The sequence below is a fragment of the Leiobunum rupestre genome, chromosome 1, assembly GCF_980474605.1.
Source record: "Leiobunum rupestre chromosome 1, qqLeiRupe1.1.hap1, whole genome shotgun sequence".
NCBI classification, from domain to species: domain Eukaryota; kingdom Metazoa; phylum Arthropoda; class Arachnida; order Opiliones; family Sclerosomatidae; genus Leiobunum; species Leiobunum rupestre.
The window spans coordinates 86,906,975-86,928,172 of NC_143384.1; the positions used below are offsets into that span (position 1 = coordinate 86,906,975).

The window sequence follows — 21,198 nt, forward strand, 5'->3', positions numbered from 1 at the left end:
AGGAAGGGAGAACACCAAATCTAAGACTACGGTTCCTCACTTCCCTGTTAAGAAATGTTTAGCTTCCAAAAGCTGCCAGTTAGGCCCTTGGGGCAAATAAGAGTAATCGAAAACTGTAAACATTAGGTCTAGATAAGTTCGTTGTTAGATAATTAGTTGTAAATTAGCTTTTACTTTTTACTATTTGAAGATAGCGGTTTGGTGGGCATCCTGAAAATGAAGAGGCCACATTGTAGCCCCCAGTTCCTACGCCACTGAAGGGGGCCCCAAAATGAAAATGCTCAGGGGCCCGTAGCATGAATATACAGCCCTGGTAGGCTGGTACTGACGTATTATACTTCATGTCGATAAATTCTACGAAATTGAAGACAAACAATGCCAAATAAAACAAGTCATTTAGAGTTATGGAAAGTAGTTATGAAATTATAAAAGTATTTTAAAATTTTTGTGATTGCCCCCCCTGGGACAAAAAAGGCTGTGGAACGTGGAACTTGTTAGTCACTATTTCGTTCCTACAACACGCTTGATTAGTCGGCCGTATTTGCGAGTCTAAGAAGGTACAAATCACACTCCAAGGAGTATAATATTTCCATTCTTGGCCTACTAGGTGTAATATAACAGACTGGAAACAGCGTTCTTAAGTTAATAGAAGGGAACTTCCTAAAATTTCTTTAATTATCGCATTAATATAGGAAATATAGTAAAATTATCGCAAAAAGAGTACTATATAGTACGCGATTGAAATTATAGTACGGAGAAAATCGTAAGGTAATATTATCGAAATGTACTAAAATAACATTACGGTTGGCAACGCTGCTGTGGGCGCCCATGGGCGTTTGTTCCCTTTCGATTGGAAAAGCATAAAAATTTCGAGTGTTCAAATAGCCTCTTTCGGGGTGACTAGAGAAAGGCTATGAAAAATTTTGGAGGCAAATTTTAGGAAAATATAGGTAATAAAATAGGCGATTTATAGGATAATATAGGAAATTAAAAAGGCGAATTATAGGAAAATATAGGAGACTAAGTAGGAAAAATAAAAAGGTAATTATTGCATATCGGTATACTTTGACTCGAAGCACCTAGAATATTAATAATATTTTGTACATTTAATTAGGGAATTTACAAAGCCCGTACATTTCAAGATTTTGTTTGAAAGTGGCAGTGTTAGAACTAGACGTTCAAAAAAGTGTTAGAGCTAGATGTTCTATGACACTTTGAAAAAGTTCTTTCATTTTCAAAAAGCGGTGAAATTATAGTAAATTGGTTGAAACTAAAGGAAAATGGTTTAAACTATAGGAAAATGGTTGAAACTATAGAAAAATGGTTGAAAATATAGCTGAAAATGGGTGAAAATAAAGCTGAAAACGGGTGAAAATAAAGCTGAAAATGGGTGAAAATATAGCTGAAAATGGGTGAAAATATAGCTGAAAATGGGTGAAAATATAGCTGAAAATGGGTGAAAATATCGCTGAAAATAGCTGAAAATATAGGAAATTATAGGAAGTCTGGTCACCATGCTCTTTTTTAAATTAGGGCCTCTCTAAAAATAAAATAAAAATTAAAGTTAACAATGTCATTAATCAAAAAAATATTTTATTCTTTGGGAACGAACTCAATTTTGATCGGGGGGTCTGGGTTCATTGAGACACCCTCTTTATGGTCTCCAACTGGGCGATATTCCAACTCTTCTCTCGTTACGACTGTCGCAATCGGAACTTGCTCGATGAAGTCATAAAAAGGCTCTTGTTTAACCATTTCTCTGTTGAAAGTTGAACAACCTGGGTCAGGCTGGGCCACTTCCGCTTTCACGGCGTGGGCGCAGTGGAGCTTTTCAATCAGGGATTCAATCTGTTTCGTCGTTAAACGTCGCAATCGAACCAAACAATATCTACCTCCAACAGGGTCATATTGACGTGGCTTGGACTGGCGCACTGTGTCTTGGTGTTGACTGTTCGAGGCGCCAATTTGGTTTCCAATTGGACCATGAATTCGACGGTGAGCTTGGAGGGTTTTCTGGGTAGCGAAGTTTAGGTCGCAAGTGGGACATTTGTAGGCCTTTATACCGTGAGGGTGATGTCTTATTTCGTGAAGATGTAAACTCTTCTTATGTCTGGTTCGGTATCCGCCCTTTGTGCATCCAAAGGGATTTCCTCCCGAAGACTGGTCACACTGGGAGGGTTTCTCGCCCAAGTGAGTTCTACTGTGGCGAATCAAATCCCTCTTTTGCGCAGACACGTAGTTACACTGGTAACATTTAAAAGGCTTTTCGCCCGTGTGAGTTCTTCTGTGGCCAACCAATGCACCCTTTTGTGCAGATGCAAAGTTACACTGGTCACACTGGTAGGGTTTCTCGCCCGTGTGGGTTCTTCTGTGTAGAATCAAATCCCCCTTCCGTGCACATGCGAAGTTACACTGGTCACACTGGAAGGGTTTCTCGCCCGTGTGAGTTCGTCTGTGGAAAATCAATGAACCCTTTTGTGCAGATGCGTAGTTACACTGGTCACACTGGAAAGGTTTCTCACCCGTGTGAGTTCTTCTGTGGCAAATCAGTGCACCCTTGTTTGCAGATGCGAAGTTACACTGGTCACACTGAAAGGGTTTCTCTCCCGTGTGAGTTCTTTTGTGTAGAATCAAATCCCTCTTCCGTGCACTTGCGTAGTTACACTGGTCACACTGGAAGGGTTTCTCGCCCGTGTGAGTTCTTTTGTGGCAAATTAAATCCCTCTTCCGTGCACATGCGAAGTTACACTGGTCACACTGGAAGGGTTTCTCGCCCGTGTGAGTTCGTCTGTGGAAAATCAATGAACCCTTTTGTGCAGACGCGTAGTTACACTGGTCACACTGGAAGTGTTTCTCGCCCGTGTGAGTTCTTCTATGGACAATCAATGAACCCTTGTGTGCAGATGCGAAGTTACACTGGTCACACTGGAAAGGTTTCTCGCCCGTGTGAGTTCTTCTATGGACAATCATTGCACCCTTGTGTGCAGATGCGTAGTTACACTGGTCACACTGGAAAGGTTTCTCGCCCGCGTGAGTTCTTCTGTGGCCAATTAATGCACCCTTTTGTGCAGATGCGAAGTTACACTGGTCACACTGGAAGGGTTTCTCGCCCGTGTGAGTTCTTGCGTGGAGAATGAAATGACTTTTATTGTTCGTTGCGTAGAAGCATTCTGACCATTTGTGCATCTTCTTTTCTCGCTTGCTCATTTTGCCAGATTAACTCTGAATCTAAGGCTCTTTTGGATTTATGAACGGGTGTTACTCATACAAAGGCCTAAAACAAATTAAAATTAAAATATTAGCGAAAATAAATCAGAACGGACGAACAACTTTATCACTGGGCGCCAGTTAGTCGAATTAGCCACAATGATGACACGAAAAAAAGTGTGTAGTTTTATCAGCAGCCAAATTTGGATACAAACAAAAAATCAGCATATATGATTTACTGTATTTAACGTTTTATATTATTAGCGGTACTTTTAAAATTGATGTATGTTTTTTTAAATAAAAATATTTTCACCAAGTTAACGAAAGTGGATAAATATTTATTTTATTTTATTTGGCGGTATTTATAACAATAGGTTCGGGGTGAATTATGTAATACATTTTCTTAAGAATAGTGTGATTAATATTTTGGTAAACAATGACGATTATAAGTCGGAGTTATCATTAAAAATTTTCCAAAAGGGAAGAAACATCAAAATAATATAAAGTTGTTTGAGATCAAGGGCCTATGACTAAATAAATGTTAAGACGCCAATATTACTGTTTACTGAATATAAATAACAATTATAACAAAAACAGTTCTTCGAACTGAAAAAAAAAACAGTTTAGAGCTCGTTAAATGTGCAGCCTTTATTAAAGGGACATATATTATTTTTATTGTTGATTAATATGTCAAATTCATTTAAAGTATTAAAAAATATTCCTGTGAACAACAGAATGACGTCCACTGCTCCTCCCATTTTTAACACAAAATCTTGGATCAATTTTGCCCACAAAGGTATCCATCTTTATATTTATTTTCTTCCCTACACATTTAACATTAAAAATTTTAAATTTATTCTTATTATTATTTTATTTTTGTTGCAGATTATTGCAATAAATAAATAATAATTAATTAATAATAAATTTTAAAATTTTAATGTTAAATGTGTAGGGAAGAAAATAAATATAAAGACCATTCGGCTTGGCAGTCGAGCGCTCTACCACAGAACCACCGATAGCACCTTAAGTTCACTGAAATTAAGACACGCATCGTAAGCATAATAGGTAATAAAGTCTTTTTTTATTAATGAATTTATGAAGGCCTAATCTGGTTTTTTTAAAGGTTAAATCTTGTTTTAGCGCAGTCAGCCGAGATAAGAGGGTAAAAGGGTAGACCCTGTGGGTGGTCCACTTTGTTAGTTTTTTTGTTATTTATTTACGGGTATTTTTAACGACCTATATATGTTAATTCAAAGGAGATAATTTAACGTTAATTGTTTTAAGAGCTGGCGGTTAGTCAAGTGGCTCTCTGTGCTTTGTTCATGGTAAGGTTTTTGCTTCTTGTAAATATATTTGGTGTGGATATTTGGATATCTACGATTTCTAACGCAGTCAATGATTTCCTGGGTGTGCGAGTCATTATATGATATTGGAAATTGGACGGCATTGGTCTTTTTCATGCGGTATGTGTCACAACGTCAACTGGAAGTCTACGAGCGTTGAAATAAAATGAGCGTTAAAGATGCGGCAAGTATTTCGTAAGCGAGAAAAATACAAATACCATCTGTAGATATTTCTTTCATTAAAATTTGCTTAGTATTATATTCAACTGATAAACATGTACTGTAAAAAGGGTTAAATTCAATTGTGCATTGTTTTAGTAAGTCTAACTCGCTGTTGTAACTACTTAATTTATAATATTCTGAATAAATTAAACTCGATTGTTTCGCCTCAATTATTTAAATTAAAATTAAAATTTTATACCGGGTAGGGTTTGAACCGAGAATACGTTTTTCGTAAATAACTCTGAATTGCGGAGATATCTTTGAGGGTCGTGTCGAGAAATTAATACCACTAGGGACCATTCTTCCGAGGAGAGCTATATTTTGGCTTGCCAACTTGTATTTTAATAAACATAGATTGTAGTAGATTAAGGATTTTGTAATCAACGAGTAGAATATTTCTTCTTTGGTTAATCTGGGAGAACGCCGACCTTATGACCAAGGGTAACTGCCATATTTGATTACTAATTTCAGACACCCTCTTTTATTTGTCGGCTTATAAATTTAAAATATTTGGTTATAACGATAGAAGCAGATATTTTTCGTTTTTAAATTTGTGCCAAAAATTTAATCGGTTTGTTTTTAGGAGGCTCCCAGGGACGTGCCAACCACGGGGGCAGAGGGGGGCGACTTGCTACTTTTCCCAAGGCAGACTTCGCGCCGAGGTGTAGTTCACTCTGGATATTTATTTGCCAACCTGACTGCGTTTGTTTTCTATCTCTCGTCATTTTCAATTCAATTCAATTTAATTCTTTTAAGTAAAAAAATAGTTAGTTTACTTTTTTGAGGCCAAGTCAGGACTGAATTATAGGCCTCAGCAGACAGACATCTGTATAGTGATCAACACTATCAGTAGTACAATTTGCTTATTTAACAATTTATAAATAGAACAATATTATTGGTAAATCCATTTAACGAAAAAATAAAGGGAAAATAAGATCAATTTGATAGTAAATATTCCTTGGCCTGTTTTTTAAACACAGAAAGTGAGTCAGCTTGATTGAAGCGTAGCTGATTAAACATGTTTGCACCTCGTACAAATACAGAGTTTAATTTTCTAGTGGTCTTAGCAAAAGGAATGGAGAGCAAATAAGTGGATCTCGTATTGTGCCGTGAAGCGATTTTTAAACTAAATTCTTTATGAAAGTTACAATAAAGGGATTTATAAACAAAAGTCGCTAAAATTTCAACACCAGAGAGTTTATTAATTTTTAGCTTTTCGAAAATTGGCGCGGTGTGTTCTCAAAAGCAATTATCATTTATAACCTTCACAACACGTTTTTCCAAAGTACTAACCTGACTATGTTAGTTTTCAATCTCTCGTCATTTTATCGGACGCAGCCTTTTAAACAAGGAATGTGCTTACAATATTGTTTTTGCCCCCCTCTCGTAAAAACATCGGCACGCCCCTGTTAGGAGCCGCCATCATCCGATGCCGCTTTGTCTCGAATTCTCGGCTTGGAAGCAAACATAGCGCGAATATCTTAATATTTAAGTTTTCGTGACTTTTATAAAATTTCAAAACTCCGCCAATGCGCCCCTTAAAGTTGGCATTTTATGCTTTGTTTTTAAATATCAAATCAATCGAATTTTTTATTTAAATTAGATTATTATTTTTAATTAAAAATTAATATTTTGAGATTTTTGTAGTGACGAACCCTCTAAAAGCAGGTATGCCCTTTGATAAAGGAAATGATGTAAAAACTATTAAATCTAAAGTTTAAATTGAGTTAATTTAATTTCAACAGTAATTTAAACTGAATAAAAATGTCGTTTAAATGGATACACATTCAAAACATTGCGCGAAAATGAAGGTATAACGATATGTATAAGCTGGCCAAGTTCGCTCTTACCTTGGCTAACTGGTATGCACGGTATGCTTTTTAGTAGGTCCCGTTCCAGAGAAGTGCCCCCGTTGGCAAAGGCCCAGAATCTCTAAAAATTCAGATACGATTCATACGAAACCAACTTAAAGAGCATACTTAACCATCGACACTAAAACCATTTATAAACCGTGCTAATCATAAACGCATATTCGATAAAATAACAAGATAAATTTACAATATAAAACTTACCTAAATAACAGACAAACAAAGCCTCGAACCGTTGACCGCACTCGAACAAAGCGCCCGGAAACTTTATAGCGGATATACTAATACCCGTAACCAGGCGGACCTCATGGCGAGTTTTTATGGTAAAAACATTTCATGTCAAGTAGGAAACATGACGAACTCTATATTATTTTAGACTAAACATTAGATTAAATATTTATTTATTAATCGCGATTTATTCACCTTAATCGTGATTTATTCCATTTAAACATCTTAATCATGATTTAATCCATTTAAACATTTTAATCATGATTTAATCCATTAAATCCTCTTAATTTGTTGAATATATTTATTTATTAATCGCGATTTTATCAGCTTAACGGTGATTTAATCATTTGATCTTGTTTTTTTAGAAATTGAAACATGCATTAAAATATTGCAAAATGAATATGTTCAAAAATTAAAATCGAAATTGTTGGTGATATTTTTCAGCCTAAGAGAAGAGTCTTCGTAAGCTTTAATCTTTTTTGAGACTCAACCGGTCGACGACTCGACGGCAGGAGCGGATAGCGCTTCTTCTTCTATTAGCAATTTTAGGAATCTCCAGAGGTTTTAATGGTTGGAGGAAATATGAGCACTAAGACCCCTGTGCCATACTTCAGTGGCGTTGTTAATTTTTTTCAATGGCAAACTGATGTTGTAAAAGTAAAATTAGTTGAAATTTAAACCAATTATTTAAACTGACAGTCATAATATGAGATACTTTTATATTTATACAAATACAATTGCATTTGAATTGCATTCATTTAAAGCATGATATATGGATAGAGCTGTCTTATCTACACAAAAAAAACTTGTCAAAGGCTTGTTTAACTTGTGATTTGCCCTTTAGTGAAGATTTTAGATTTATCTCTTTATGTTTCATGATTGTCTCAGTGGAATTAAAATCTTATATTTAATGCTCTATTTCACAAATTAACAGCTGCAGTTTTTATACTTAAAAGTGTCACTAAACTAAATTTTGACAGCGCAACTCATCACTCCAAGGGGAAAATCGGGAAAGTGGTTCTTCCCTCAGTGACGATTTTATTTGTATGGCCGGCAGCGTTGCCAGAAGTAAAAATGAAAATTATTGTATATGAACTCAAAAATTATTGAATTCTTTTCCAAATTATTTTACTAGCATTATGTAGGCTTGTTTTGAGAATTTGGCCAGTATTTAAAAATTAAAAGATAATTTTAAAGATCAAACCACCAAAAATTGCCTTTGTCAACGTCTAGATTTAATTTAAACAAAGCAGATGAATAATCTTTTTGGTCTGGCAACGCTGATTATTGGCCGGTACAACAAATCAATAACTACGAGCCAGTCTATGAACTTACTTTACTAAGGAGGGGAGAGGAAAATCATGCAGTACTGGAAAAATTGTGCAAATTACAACGAACGATTTGTAGGCGGCAAGGCTCTATTATCAATAAGGGAGAGTGGAAACCTAGCCCCGGCGACGCCCCCTCCTAGGAGAAAATTTTGGTTGAGCCGACGACGACAGTGTGTCAGAATTTATAGCCCGGTGTACCTAGTAACAAAGACCATACTACCGGAGGCCTATCATCATAGTGCCCTACGCCAGCGTCCCCCTAGCCCGGACAGGTGACAAGCATGGGTAGCAAAACCCTACTACTGATGGTCTCACCTTTGACGCAAGCCACTCAACCCAGCAGAAGGTGCAGCAATGGGTGGACCAATCCCCACTTCGCACACAGCAGTGGGATTTAGAATGGATGCTTTAGCAACTCCAGCCGACACCCTACCTATGAAGGTAAGGAGCCAAACCCTTTGGAGAGAGCTCCTAAAGGGAAACGACGAGCACACAGCAGCCCGCATAACCCAGTACAGCTGGCACCGGAGATCCCGGTGGGAGTCCAAAAGGCCGGGAGATGGGTCCGCCGTGCCCGCATATGGAGGCTCGCCGTCCCACAGCAGGCTACCCAATCCGCCGAGGCGGCCAGTTTGCCTGGACCCTCTCCGTTAGCCTGAACCGAAGTTCAGTATCCAGCCCAAACCTGACCGAAGTCGGAGCAGTAGCGGCGCTAAGGTTTTTTCACAGGTGGGCTAATTATTTTGTGGCCCCTAAGAATTTTGTGGGCTTTACAACTTTAGTGACCCCTTATAAATTTTCCAGGAAGCGAGAAGAGCAAGGTCGTTTTCTTGGTGCGTCTCTCGTCGCGTTTACTGGACCCCTTATGACCTTGTATCCGACCTGGAGGGGACACTTGCATGCCCGGGATATTTCCGTAAATTCCCTTTCTTTTCTTTCTATTGTCTATTCAACTTTCTCTCAATTTCCGCTCCCTTCCTCCCGAATCTATCTGTTTATGGTCTACTATCTTATTGACTAAACAAATTGATTTTGAAAGTTTTTTTCCAGAAAAACCTTTGTTGGCAATAAAACAAATTTCTAGAGATAACGAATATTCATAAATTTAAATATGTGGCCTTTTAAATTTTTAATTATAAATATGTGGCCCTTTTAATATAAATATGTGGCCCCTTTCAGAAATGCAGGGGGGCTAAAGCCCACTTCAGCCCACCCTTAGCGCCGCTACTGAGTCGGAGGTGGAGATAGGACCATTTGATCAGAGCTAACATCTCCCAGTGCGCCACCGCCCTTATGGGTTATAAGAGCCGGACCCCGACTCCCCGGTAAAGCCACCAGTTATTGCACACTCTAACCCATTTAGGGCCAGCCGACGACGACAATCTCGGGCTTACCGACTGTGTCGGCAAAGTTTCCGCCCAAGGGTCAAAATTTCACACGTGGCTGACTGCACTTTTTTTGGTCGGCCAGGAGTCTCTTCATCGATGTCGGCCCAACTTAATTCAGGAATATTTACCCGACTCTGTAAATGCTAGTTTTCCAACCACGACATTAAGACCATATTGTAACGTCGCCCAAACCAACACAGCTCACGGTGAGAGGATTGTGCGACACTCCTCTCTATGAGGTCCGCGCTCTTGATAGAAATAGAAGAGCTGCAGCAAAGAGAAGGCAGACTAAAACCAGTCTCAGACGTAGACGCGTCGCTCACGGAGCCGCCCTACGTCGACGTTCAGAACCTGCCGCCCGCCGACCAAGCAGTCCTGCCGCCCGCCAACGGAGCTGTTACTTGAACCGCCGTAGAGTCGCGCCTAACTATTCCCATGTGTATATTCAATTGTAAATAAACACTTGTAAACTAAATCCGACGTCCAAAAAGTGTGAACATCTTTATTTATTTGTATTAATCCGTGTATAAATCTTCTTTATTCAGATATACAAAAATTTACAAAAAAAAAGAGTCAACACAAATTGTTTACCGCAAAGCGAAAAGACACTCCTCGAGGGAGGAACCAGGAGGAAAAGTGTTAATCACGGAAGCCACGTTGGCCCGTTGGACAGCGCTCGCGATTCGTTGTATAACTTGTATTAATTGAAATATAAAAGTAACACATATTTGTGCATTAAATTTATGAACAATTTTATTCGCAAATATTTTATAAAAAAATGCATAATATAAAGACCTCGTTATTTAGCATTATAACTTCTACGGTTCTCAAAATATCACAAATTTTTGTTGATGTGTATATATCAACTTTGTAGTTTTGATCAAAATTGATTAGATTTTCCGGTGCTTCATTTTGAACTCACGGTTTGGAAGTATAACACAAATGATTTTTGGAAAATTGCACTTAAGATTAAAAAAAATGAAATGTGTCAAATTATTTCTGGTGAATTGAGATCTATAGACATTTCACAAAGGCTTTAGCGTCTAGCTTTGGATAACGATAATGAAGTCATGAAGTATTGCTAAAACTTATTGAAAAAGTTTATTTTAAATGAATGCACATATTTAGCATCAAAATTCAGGAATTAAATTTTAATGGAACTGTATAAAATTTAAGATAATAATTTTAATAATAAAACTAACTTTTATAACTATTAAGGACAAAATTTAATTTATTATACTGCGTAGTTTAAATTAAAAAAAATGTGTTTCTATGAATCAAAAAGATGGTAGTTTTTGCTTTAGAAACCCATAATTACTTTTATTTATTATTATTATTATTTTCTAAAATTAATAAATGGGGATGTTTTGAGGGTGGACCGAAATTTCTTCTGTTTTCAGGAAATTTTAAATAATGAGATTCAAGAGCTTTTATATAAAAATATTGGCATTTAAATTTTTCTTAGATTTCAGCCAACTTGTGGATGTTAGGCCATGTTGGTTGGCAGCTTCTAGCTGTACAGCTTTTGATTTCCTAAACAAGTTTTAATAAAAAATCCATTTCTTGTTTAATCACAGGGAAAACATTTATGAAAATGAAATTTGTAGCATTTTAGTAAGCCTTGAAACTATTCATTTTGAAACCTAAACAATCCTAATATTTATTGTTTTTACCTCTCCGAGGTGACAAAGTCCCATAAGAGGGGTTATACAATCACCGTGTCTGTCTGTGTGTCTGTGTGTCTGTCCTGCGAACGCCTTCGCATTTTCCGTGCAAAGGTTAACCATTGCGTACGCAGTTTCTCGAAATTTCTGCGTTCGCAGTTTCTCTAAGGGTTGGCAAAACCACCGTGTGACGTTGAGGGTTAACGGACCGATTTGCGGTTGGGTTTGGTTTGGATAATCTTTTTTTCGTCAACGCTCACCGTCGCGACAGTTTTAACTCAGTTTGATTGGATATTTCGTTATTGTAATGTTTATGGGTAGGTTGTGAATGTTGAGTTCGTGTTATGACGGTTGTGGGTGTTGAGTTCGTGTTATGACGGTGGTAGATGTGGAGCAAGGGCGGATCCATAGGGGGGGGGGCGATGGGGGCTATCGCCCCCCTTAGAATACTTGAAAAAAGAACAATTTTTGAAGTTATTGAAATATATTTATAGATACTAGAGTATACTAGACTTTCTAGTTGTAGAAAGTACTTCGTTTAAGCAAACGAAAATGAGAGCTCCACGTTACATTTTCACGCTCCATATAGGCTTCGAGCTTAGAAACGATAGCGCCATCTACTTTAATACCTGACGACTAAATTTGTGAATAAATAGCAAACGACTTTTAAATGCCCGTGATCGCCCCTCCTTACTTGATGGCCTGTATCCGCTCCTGATGTTGAGTTTGTACGGGCGTTTTCTCTCCAATTACTCTCTTAATGACTTTGGGACGGATCGAGTGCTGAGTGTTATGCAACCTCTCAACGTCCAATGACAGAGTTTCCACCAAATGTACACGGTATTCGTCTTAGTATCAATTTGCTATTTATTGGCGCCAACCGGGAATTGAACTCGGGTCTGCCTCGTGCAAGAGATTTACACTAACCACTCAACCACCAACGCTTGCTAAGTTATGGTGTTTTTCTAAAAAATGTTATAACGTTAGGTACTATAATTAATTCTACATCATTTTAAATATCTATAAATAATATTAATATTATATTTAATTAAATATGTATAAATTATATTAATCTTATATTTAATGAAATATTTATAAATTATATTAATCTTATATTTAATTAAATATTTATAAATTATATTAATCTTATATTTAATCAAGAATGTATTTATTTATATTCAGGGATAATGAATATGTCGAGATTATTTTTTGCGTTTCTCCAATTCCACCCGTTGGGACCCCCGGTATGCTCCTCCGCTTTAATAAAATCAAATAATACTGCAATCTCATTGGTTCTTAAATATTACGTTTTTCGACGCGATTAACGCTGCTGCGAGGACGCAAAAAATAAGACCGCCTCCTCCCCCCCCCCTTAGCGTGACGGGGTTAGGGGCTCAACGTGTCCGTCGATAGTCTCGACATATTCATTCTCCCTGAGTATAAATAAATACATTCTTGATTTAATTAAATATTTATAAATTATATTAATCTTATATTTAATTAAATATTTATAAATTATATTAATCTTATATTTAATAAAATATTTATAAATTATATTAATCTTATATTTAATAAAATATTTACAAATTATATTTATCTTATATTTTATTAAATAATTAAGTATTTTAATGTAAAAGTTGATCGTGATCAAGAATTGAACTCGGGTCGCATTATTACCACGCGGATAGTTCACCGCCGAGCCATTGACTTAATTAGGTAAAATGTTAAAGTAAAGGAAGCATTATGATAAGGCGGGTTTTTTTACTCAACGGATGAACACAATATCTGTGGATATATTTTAATGAACTTTGTTTTTTTAATTTTGTGAACTTGTTTACGTATGAAATTTTTAAGGTCAAATCTTTTTTAGCGCAGTCAGCAGAGATGAGAGGGTTAAAGTGTAAAACCTGTGGATCATCCACTTTGTTATTTTTACCTCTCCGAGGGTACTTTGTACCCTGGAGGGGTTATACAATCACCGTGTCTGTGGGTGGGTGTGTGTGTCCTGCGAACGCGTACGCATTTTCGGGGCAAAGTGTAATCACTGCGTACGCTTTGTGTTGAAATCACCGCGTTCGCAGTTGCTAGGAATTAGGGAGCGAAGTCTAACGGATGGCAAAACCACCGTTTGTCGGTGAACGTTAACGGATTACAATGCGGTTGGGTTTGGTTTTGATGGTTTTACGCTCACCGTCGCGACAGTGTGGATGCAGTTTGATTGGATATTACGTTATTTTAATGTTTATGTGTAGGGTGTGAATGTTTAGTTTGTGTTATGACGGTTGTGGGTGTAGTGTCTGGTATGTTAGTGTTGGTTGTGTTAGTTTTGTGTTGGTTGTGTGTACGTGCATTTCCTCTCCAACTTTTTCTTGTTGACTTTTGGGACGGACCGAATGCTGAGTGTTTTACAACCTCTCAACTTCCAATGGCAGGGTTTCCACCAATTGTTCACGGTATTCGTCTTAGTGTCTATTTGCGATTTATTGGCGCCGGCCGGGAATCGAACCCGGCTCTGCTGCGTGGAGAGATTTACTCTAACACCTCACCCACCGACGCTTGTTAAGCTTCGGTGTTTTTCAAAAACAGCTAAGCGATAGTCCTTTATGCTGTTATAAAGTTATTGACGTCAATTTTTTTCCTAAAACATTTTACACTTTTGTACCTCTCCGAGGGGACTTTGTATACAACCACCGTGTCTGTCTGTGGGTCTGTCTGTCAGGCCTGCGAACGCGTTCGCATTTTCAGGGCAAAGGGTAATCGCTGCGTACGCAGTTTCTTAGAATTAGGGAAAAGGTTTTTCCAAAAGGGCCCGTTTTTTGTTGTCATTGGGTGTATTATAAATATTTTTCAAGTTGCGTTAGTACCGGGCGGGATTCGAACCCGAGCCCTCCTGCACGTCAGGTGAGCATTCTACCACAGCACCACGGATACATTGTACACCTCACTGAGGAGAGGTATATTTTGGCTTGCCAACTTGTTGTTATTTATTTACGGGTTTTCTAATCGTCTTAAATATAGTTGTAATACAGCGAAGGCGTTCATTTAACGTTTATTGAAATTCGAGCTTGCGTTTAGTCAAGTGGCTCTCTGTGCTTTGTTGATGTTTAGGTTTTTGCTTCTTGTTAATACATTTGGTGTGGATATTTGGATATCTACGATTCCTAATACAGTCATTGGTTTCCTGGGGATATTGGAAATTGGACGGCATTGGTCTTTTTCATTCGGTATGTGTCACTGGAAGTCTACGAGTCGTCCACTACCACATGTCGAAAATAGCTTTTCTACGGTATCTTCATCAAGGGCAAGTGATGAAATAAAATGAGCGTTAAAGGTGTGGCTATAGTATTTCGTAAGCGAGAAAAATACAAATACCCTCTGTAGAAAAATTTCTTTCATTAAAATTTGCTTCGTATTATATTCAACTGATAAACTTGTACTGTAAAAAGGGTTTAATTCAATTGTGCATTGTTACAGTACGTCTAACTCACTGTTGTAACTACTTAATTTATAATATTCTGAATAAATTAAAATTGGTCGTTTCGTCTCAATTATTTTAATTATAATTAAAATTTTATACCGGGCGGGATAGAACTGGGATAACATTTATAGCAAATAACTCTGAATTTCTGAGATAAATCTTTAATTAAGGGACATCTCGAGAAATTAATACCACTAGGGACAATTCTTCCGAGGAGAGGTATATTTTTGCTTGTCAACTTGTTAGTTAATTATTTTAACTATGTCACAAATATATTGAGAAAAGATCAATTTTTAAATTTTAATTAAAATATCAGTATTAACTGTTACGGCCAAATTATTATTATTATTATCAAATAAATCAAATTGCCCTATGCTTAATTGACGTGGCAGTGTTAATTTTATTCGTCGAGGTAAATCATATGTAACACTGCGTTAAATAACTATCATAATATTTTCGAAAATATTTCAATTTTAAAAATTTGCCAAATATCAAAAACCAACATTTTGCTTAATTGTAAGCTATATTATTGTGCCGCAAATTTGACACTTACAATTTCTGAAAAACTATCACAAAATGCTATAATTAATTGAAACATTTTCTCAATCTTAAGAAAATTTTTCATATTAGGCTTCATACATTTCAGTTGGTAAATACCAACTTTTCCAGATTTCAAAAAGGGTGGTTTTTTAAATCTACCAGAATTTTTTGTACCAGAGATGTGCCAGCTCTCCTGTTTATAAAAAAAATGTGACATTACAGAATTGGCTAATATTTAAATCAATATTTACCTCATTTTTGACAAACATTTAACTGTGGGAACTTTCCACCCTGTGTTTTTCATTATTGATTTTAAAATTTTAACCTAACAAATTGCATTCTCTTATTTTTATGCTTTATTGTTTTAATAATTCTACAATTAACGTAATATCATCTTCATTAGAAAAAGTTTTATCGACCACTCTTTAAACATCTTTGGGTTATTTCTACTAAAGCTCTTGTTTTGTCTTAAATATATTTCAAAATTTCTACACAGAGACATAAACTATTAATATAAAATAATAAAATACGGCTTTAAATGGAACCTGTATTAAGGCTACTTAACCTACGGAATTGAAGTTCTTCTTTTAAGAAAGACGTGCAACCCCGCAGTACACGCTTTCATTGATTGCTACTTTCAAAACGCGGGGGAAATGGATAAAAACAGGGGTAGATATTCTGTCGTCAGTTAAGGGAGTGCCTTTTCTTTTTGATTTTGATGATGTTGTTGAAGAATTTGCAGAAAGTCCTTCTGGGGATAAATTTTTTTAGTGTTCAAAAGTTGTTTGATGCAGCTTTTTAATTTTGCTGAACCTGCTTTGGGGCGTCCGCTGCGAGCGTAAAATATGTGAAGAGTTCAATGGTTTGCATCGAATCTCACTGTGTAAAAGGACATACACTCTGCTGATATAGTCAGCCTCTGCATCGAAAATTGTCCATTGGAAATTCGTTTATTAGCAGCTGGCATGTTGTTTAACGGGAGCCACCCAACTAATATCCTACGAGTGTTTTAAACACTAATTATTCAATGCCTTTCATTGTCAACGTAGTATTTAATTCGAAAGAATTCACGATATCCATCAAGTAAGGAAATGTGGAAAAATCAGGAAGCTGATAGCATAACTGGGTGATGGTGCTAATGTTGGAGGTGATTGGAGATGCGACAGCCCAGATGACTTTGTTATTTTGGTCCGAATTATAAAATATTTTGAGCAAAATCCATAGAGGTCACAATGCAAAATATGGGAGTTACTCCTTGATGAACCTTGAAACTAATAAAACCATAACTTTCCAATTAATACAGGTAAGAAAATATGTATAATAATAAATCACTGAACCAGAATTTGCAAGACCATGTAATATAACTGAGTATTTATGAAGTGGCAAAGTCCAACACGATTGAGTTCGAAGGTTTGAAGAGGTGTTTGAAAGTCATTGAATCTCGTGGAGTAAAAGTAAAAAGGTTGATAACTGATCATCACCTACAAATCATCAAGTATATGAGGGAAACAACATCAGACATAATTCACGAATTAGACCCTTGCCATGTTTCTAAAAGTAAACGCTGCTAGTATTTTGACCAAGAATCCGCTGTTTAAAATAAACATTTAAATTGCGGGCAGTACACCTTTGAAGAAGAAGCTTGGTGCTGCAAGTAGAATTAAAGATTGTGCCGTTATAGCAACCTGGTGCCAAAGCACAACAAACCATTTATATTTCTGTGCTGCCAGCGAGACTAAAGTAGAAAAGCGAGATAAGTGGCGTAGCCTACAGAATCACATTTCTAACGTCCATAATGGTCACCCAAAATGTTTACATGGATCTCTGGATGAAAGATTACTCACTTCCTATGCAGGTAGTTTCAAAAGGTTATGCAAAAATTTTAAGGAGTTGTAGGGGGTGAGTTAAGAAGTATGCCTGTTTTTGTCCCATTTTCCTACGATGAGTTAAAAGAGCGCCAGAGAGCTTCAAAGTGTGGTCTACTAGCCTTTGGAAGTAAGCTGTAACAATTACAGAAAAGGGTTGTCCTCCAAACCGCGCGCGCTACGGCGAGGAATCCCTTTTATCCTGCCAAAAACGAAGAGGTGCGTATACTCTTGGACAATGGAAGCCAGGGAACGTTCATAAAGGAAGAAATCTCAAGGCGACTCCGATTTCCCGTAAGGTGAACGCGTAATAGCCATCCAAATCTTTGGAAATACAATTCCAGAGGAGGCGAGAAGGAGGATAGTTAGAGTAACTCTAAATAACGTCCGGCACCCAAATAGAACTATTGAAATATCCGCAGTTGAGGTACCCTTCCTCTGTAACTCAGTCACGGCCATAAATTGTCATGAAGTTGAAGATTTTGCGAAATCCAGAGGTCTAGAGTTAGCGGAAGGATTAACCGACAACACTCCTGGTATAACGACCATTGGCCTATTAATTTTATCTGACTTTTATTGGGACGTAGTCGTCAGCGGAGAGGTTTTACGATTTGGAAATTCATTGGTCGCCATAGAAACCAAGTTCGGGTGGGCCATTCAAGGACCTACATCGTCAGTCAGAAAGTGACCGGGCGAAAGCGGGTGCAATACCATCACCTTTATGAGCTTACGAGAAACGAAACTAGAGTCGACCCTAAGATCGTTTTGGGACCTAGATCGATATTAACAAGGAAGCCGATCCTACAACCGAAGATGCCGTAAATACATTCCAATCTGAAGTTCAATTCCAGAAAAACCGTTATTTTGTCTGCTTTCTATGGACTATCTCCAAGTCAGAGCCCCCCAACAACTTGACAGTAGCCATGAACCGAACCAGAAAATTAGATCGACGGTTCAATGAAGATCCGGTCTTGTACGCCGATTACAAGAAGGTAATAGAAGAATATATTCAGATGGGAATGGTAGAATTAGTGGACAGCGAGACTCCGTTTCCGGCGGGCACCTTTTATCTGCCTCACCAACCAGTGAAACGCGAAGCAAGCTCCACAACCAAATTGCGCGTAGTCTTCGACGCATCCTCGCATACCAAAGATACCCCATCTCTGAATGACTGCTTAGACAATGGGCCCAATCTCAATCCAGACATGCTGAAGCTGATTCTACGTTTCCGCACCCACAAGATAGCAGTGACGGCACATATTGAGGAAGCGTTTCTCCAAGTGGAGTTACAGGCCCAGAGAGGGATCCCGTAAGATTCCTTTGGATGAAGGAAAGGAATGGCAGGGCACTAGAGAACGAATTTAGCACACTAAGGCTAACCAGAGTTCCGTTTGGCGTGACCCGTTCCTTTTGGCCGCCACAACCAAGTTTCATATTCAAAGCAATCCAAATTTCCATCAAGAGACTGTCCAGTCTCTTGATGGAAATCTGGATATAAGATCTTTTCATTGATAACTATACGTAACAGGGTTGGAGAACGTAGGGAAGGCCTATGAACTCTCTAAGGAAGCGCAAAAATTCTTAGCGGAGCAAGCATGAGGCTTCCTAAGTGGAAAACCAATTCCAAAGAGTAACGCCAGAAGTGGGAGCAGACGCGGCAGATCCAGGGGCTGTTATTAGATTCGAAATGGAGACCCTTACGAAAATGACTTGATCCAATTTTGGACATTCGATCCAATTTGTATCAAGCCATATCCTGAAGGGATCAAATAAGGATCAACTATTTCTTGATCAAATAATCTTTATCAAATTTGGATCCAAAAAATCTTTTAACTAAGAACTGGATCCAAATTTTATCAAAATTGGTTTGATCCAATAGCATTGGATCCAAATTTGATACAATTTTATTTGATCAAATAAAATTGTATCAAATTTAGATCCAAAAAATCTTTTAAGTAAGAATTGGATACAAGTTTTATCCAAATAGGTTTGATCAAATAAAATTGTATCAAATTTGGATCAAAAAAATCTTTTAACTAAGAATTGGATCCAAGTTTGATCTATATTGTTTTGATTTAATAGCATTGGATAAAATTTGAATCCAAATTAATTTGATAAAATTAATTTATTCAAATAAAATTGTATCAATTTTAGATCCAAAAAATCTTAACTAAGAATTGGATCCAAGTAAGATCCGAAATAATTTGATCAAATTAATTTGTTCAAATAAAATTGTATCAATTTTAGATAAAAAAATCTGAACTAAGAATTGGATCCAAGTAGGATCCAAATTAATTTGATCAAATAAAATCGTATCAATTTTAGATCCAAAACAATCTGAACTAAGAATTGAATCCAAGTTTGATCCAAATTAACTTGATCAAATAAAATTGTATCAAATTTGGATCCAATTGATATTTCGCCGGGACACTTTCTTGGAATCGTGTATGGAATCTTGTAAGGTGTCGTCATGTACCGCCAGTGGTTAGAAACACTGAGAATAACTTAAGCCGGTGGCTTAAATATATTATTTTTAAAATAGATGACGGCACCGTATAATGATAAATGACAGCCGCCGTAAGTGTTACTAGAAATTGGTCCCAACCGAGACACCATAGCGGATATCAATTGAGTGTTCAGGAATCTAGAGTAAATATTCCTAACTCAATGGTATAAACATAATTATAGAAGGCGATAGGAGATTAGATGACTACTTTTTATGTCTGGCAAGACCGCCAGAACAATATCGATCTCAGTAAATATATATAAATATAAATATAATAGTTAAATTTATCGAACAACTGGCAACATTTCGATAAAACTCTACAGCATAGAAATCAGAATGTAACTAGAACGATTTTTGCAATGGACCACGTGCCGATTTGAAACTGGCGGATTAGTCAGTAACGCCCAAGGTTAGTAAAAAATGCTATAAAAGGTAGCCTCGTTTGGGTGATTTTGGTTTACGCGTCGTCTTATTTAGAGTCTGTTCCCTGCCTTCTACACTCTAGTCGGTTCTCTAATAGTTAGCCTTCCCAAAGTTACAGTGACGTCACTTGGTTCTGGCCAATTACATTTCTTTGTTTTATTTAATCTACCATCTAAGCGGAACCAGGGGTAAAAACAAGGGATTTGGGTGGGGATATAATTCATTGATTTTGTTAATTTTTGTTATATTTACCTCAATTATTTTCGTTTACCGCGTTTTGAGCACTTAGAGCACGTGATGCACGTGCCATTTTTTGTCAGTTTCGTCATTTAAGGCCAAAGTAGACGTCTTTTGGCAGGTTTTGTAGGTTTCCTAGCTTTTTGGCTTAAAGATTAGCTTTTCTTTATAGTTTCTTATCGTTTCTTGGCATGATTTGTTATGTGTGTAGCAAATTTTTCCACGAAGTTTGACAGTTCTCGTCCTTTTGACTATGGTTAATTTTCACATGTGTTACACTGTGAGTGACTTTCACGGCTAAGTGAAAAGTGTAGTATCTGCTGTTAAGGTTATTTAATTATAATTCAAAGTATTGCTTACCGCCCAGATTCCGTACTTTTAATGCTGGTCCCAGTCGGGATCCAAATCTCTTTGAATGCCAATGGGATCCAAATCTCATTGGATCCCAACTGGATCCAATTCTCATTGAATTAAGAGCTGATCCAAATCTAATTGGATCCCAATTTTATCCAATCTCATGGGATCCAAATTTGATCCAATATCATGGGATCCCACTTTGATCCAATCTCATTGGATTCCAAAATGTATAAAATTGTGATATATATTGGATCCCAACTTTGGAAATTGGATCAAATTGTGATATATATTGGATCCCAATTTAAGAAATTGGATCCAATTGGCATTCAAATTTCATAAAATCTATCCTTACTTGATCCAATTTGGATCCCAATTTGATATAAATTAAATCCTAAATTTTATCGAGAGGTCTTAAAGTAAAAACAAAATTGGATCCAACTGTAAATGGATCCTCGTTTGATCTGTCCAATTTTTGATCACATTTGGATCCAATAAATTAAATCAAATTTGGATCAAATTATGATCCTCCATTTTCGTAAGG

General features: G+C 36.9%; 1 protein-coding gene across 3 annotated transcripts in view; it reads right to left on the minus strand.

Annotated features, from left to right (window-relative positions):
- Positions 1-6,695, minus strand: part of LOC149968681 (uncharacterized) — a 56,530-nt gene extending 49,835 nt beyond the window's left edge. The window contains exons 1-3 of one of the 3 annotated variants that reach the window (XM_090154950.1): positions 6,623-6,695; positions 1,613-3,274; positions 1,506-1,540 (exon numbers count right to left, since the gene is read on the minus strand). In XM_090154950.1, coding sequence (XP_090011076.1) covers positions 1,525-1,540; positions 1,613-3,207 — 1,611 coding nt within the window. In that variant the 5' untranslated portion in view covers positions 3,208-3,274; positions 6,623-6,695 and the 3' untranslated portion in view covers positions 1,506-1,524. Of the gene's footprint in view, positions 1-1,505; positions 1,541-1,578; positions 3,275-6,622 lie in introns of those variants that run through there. The other 2 variants (XM_090154951.1, XM_090154949.1) reach the window with 2 other exon arrangements.
- Positions 6,696-21,198: the final 14,503 nt, after the last annotated feature.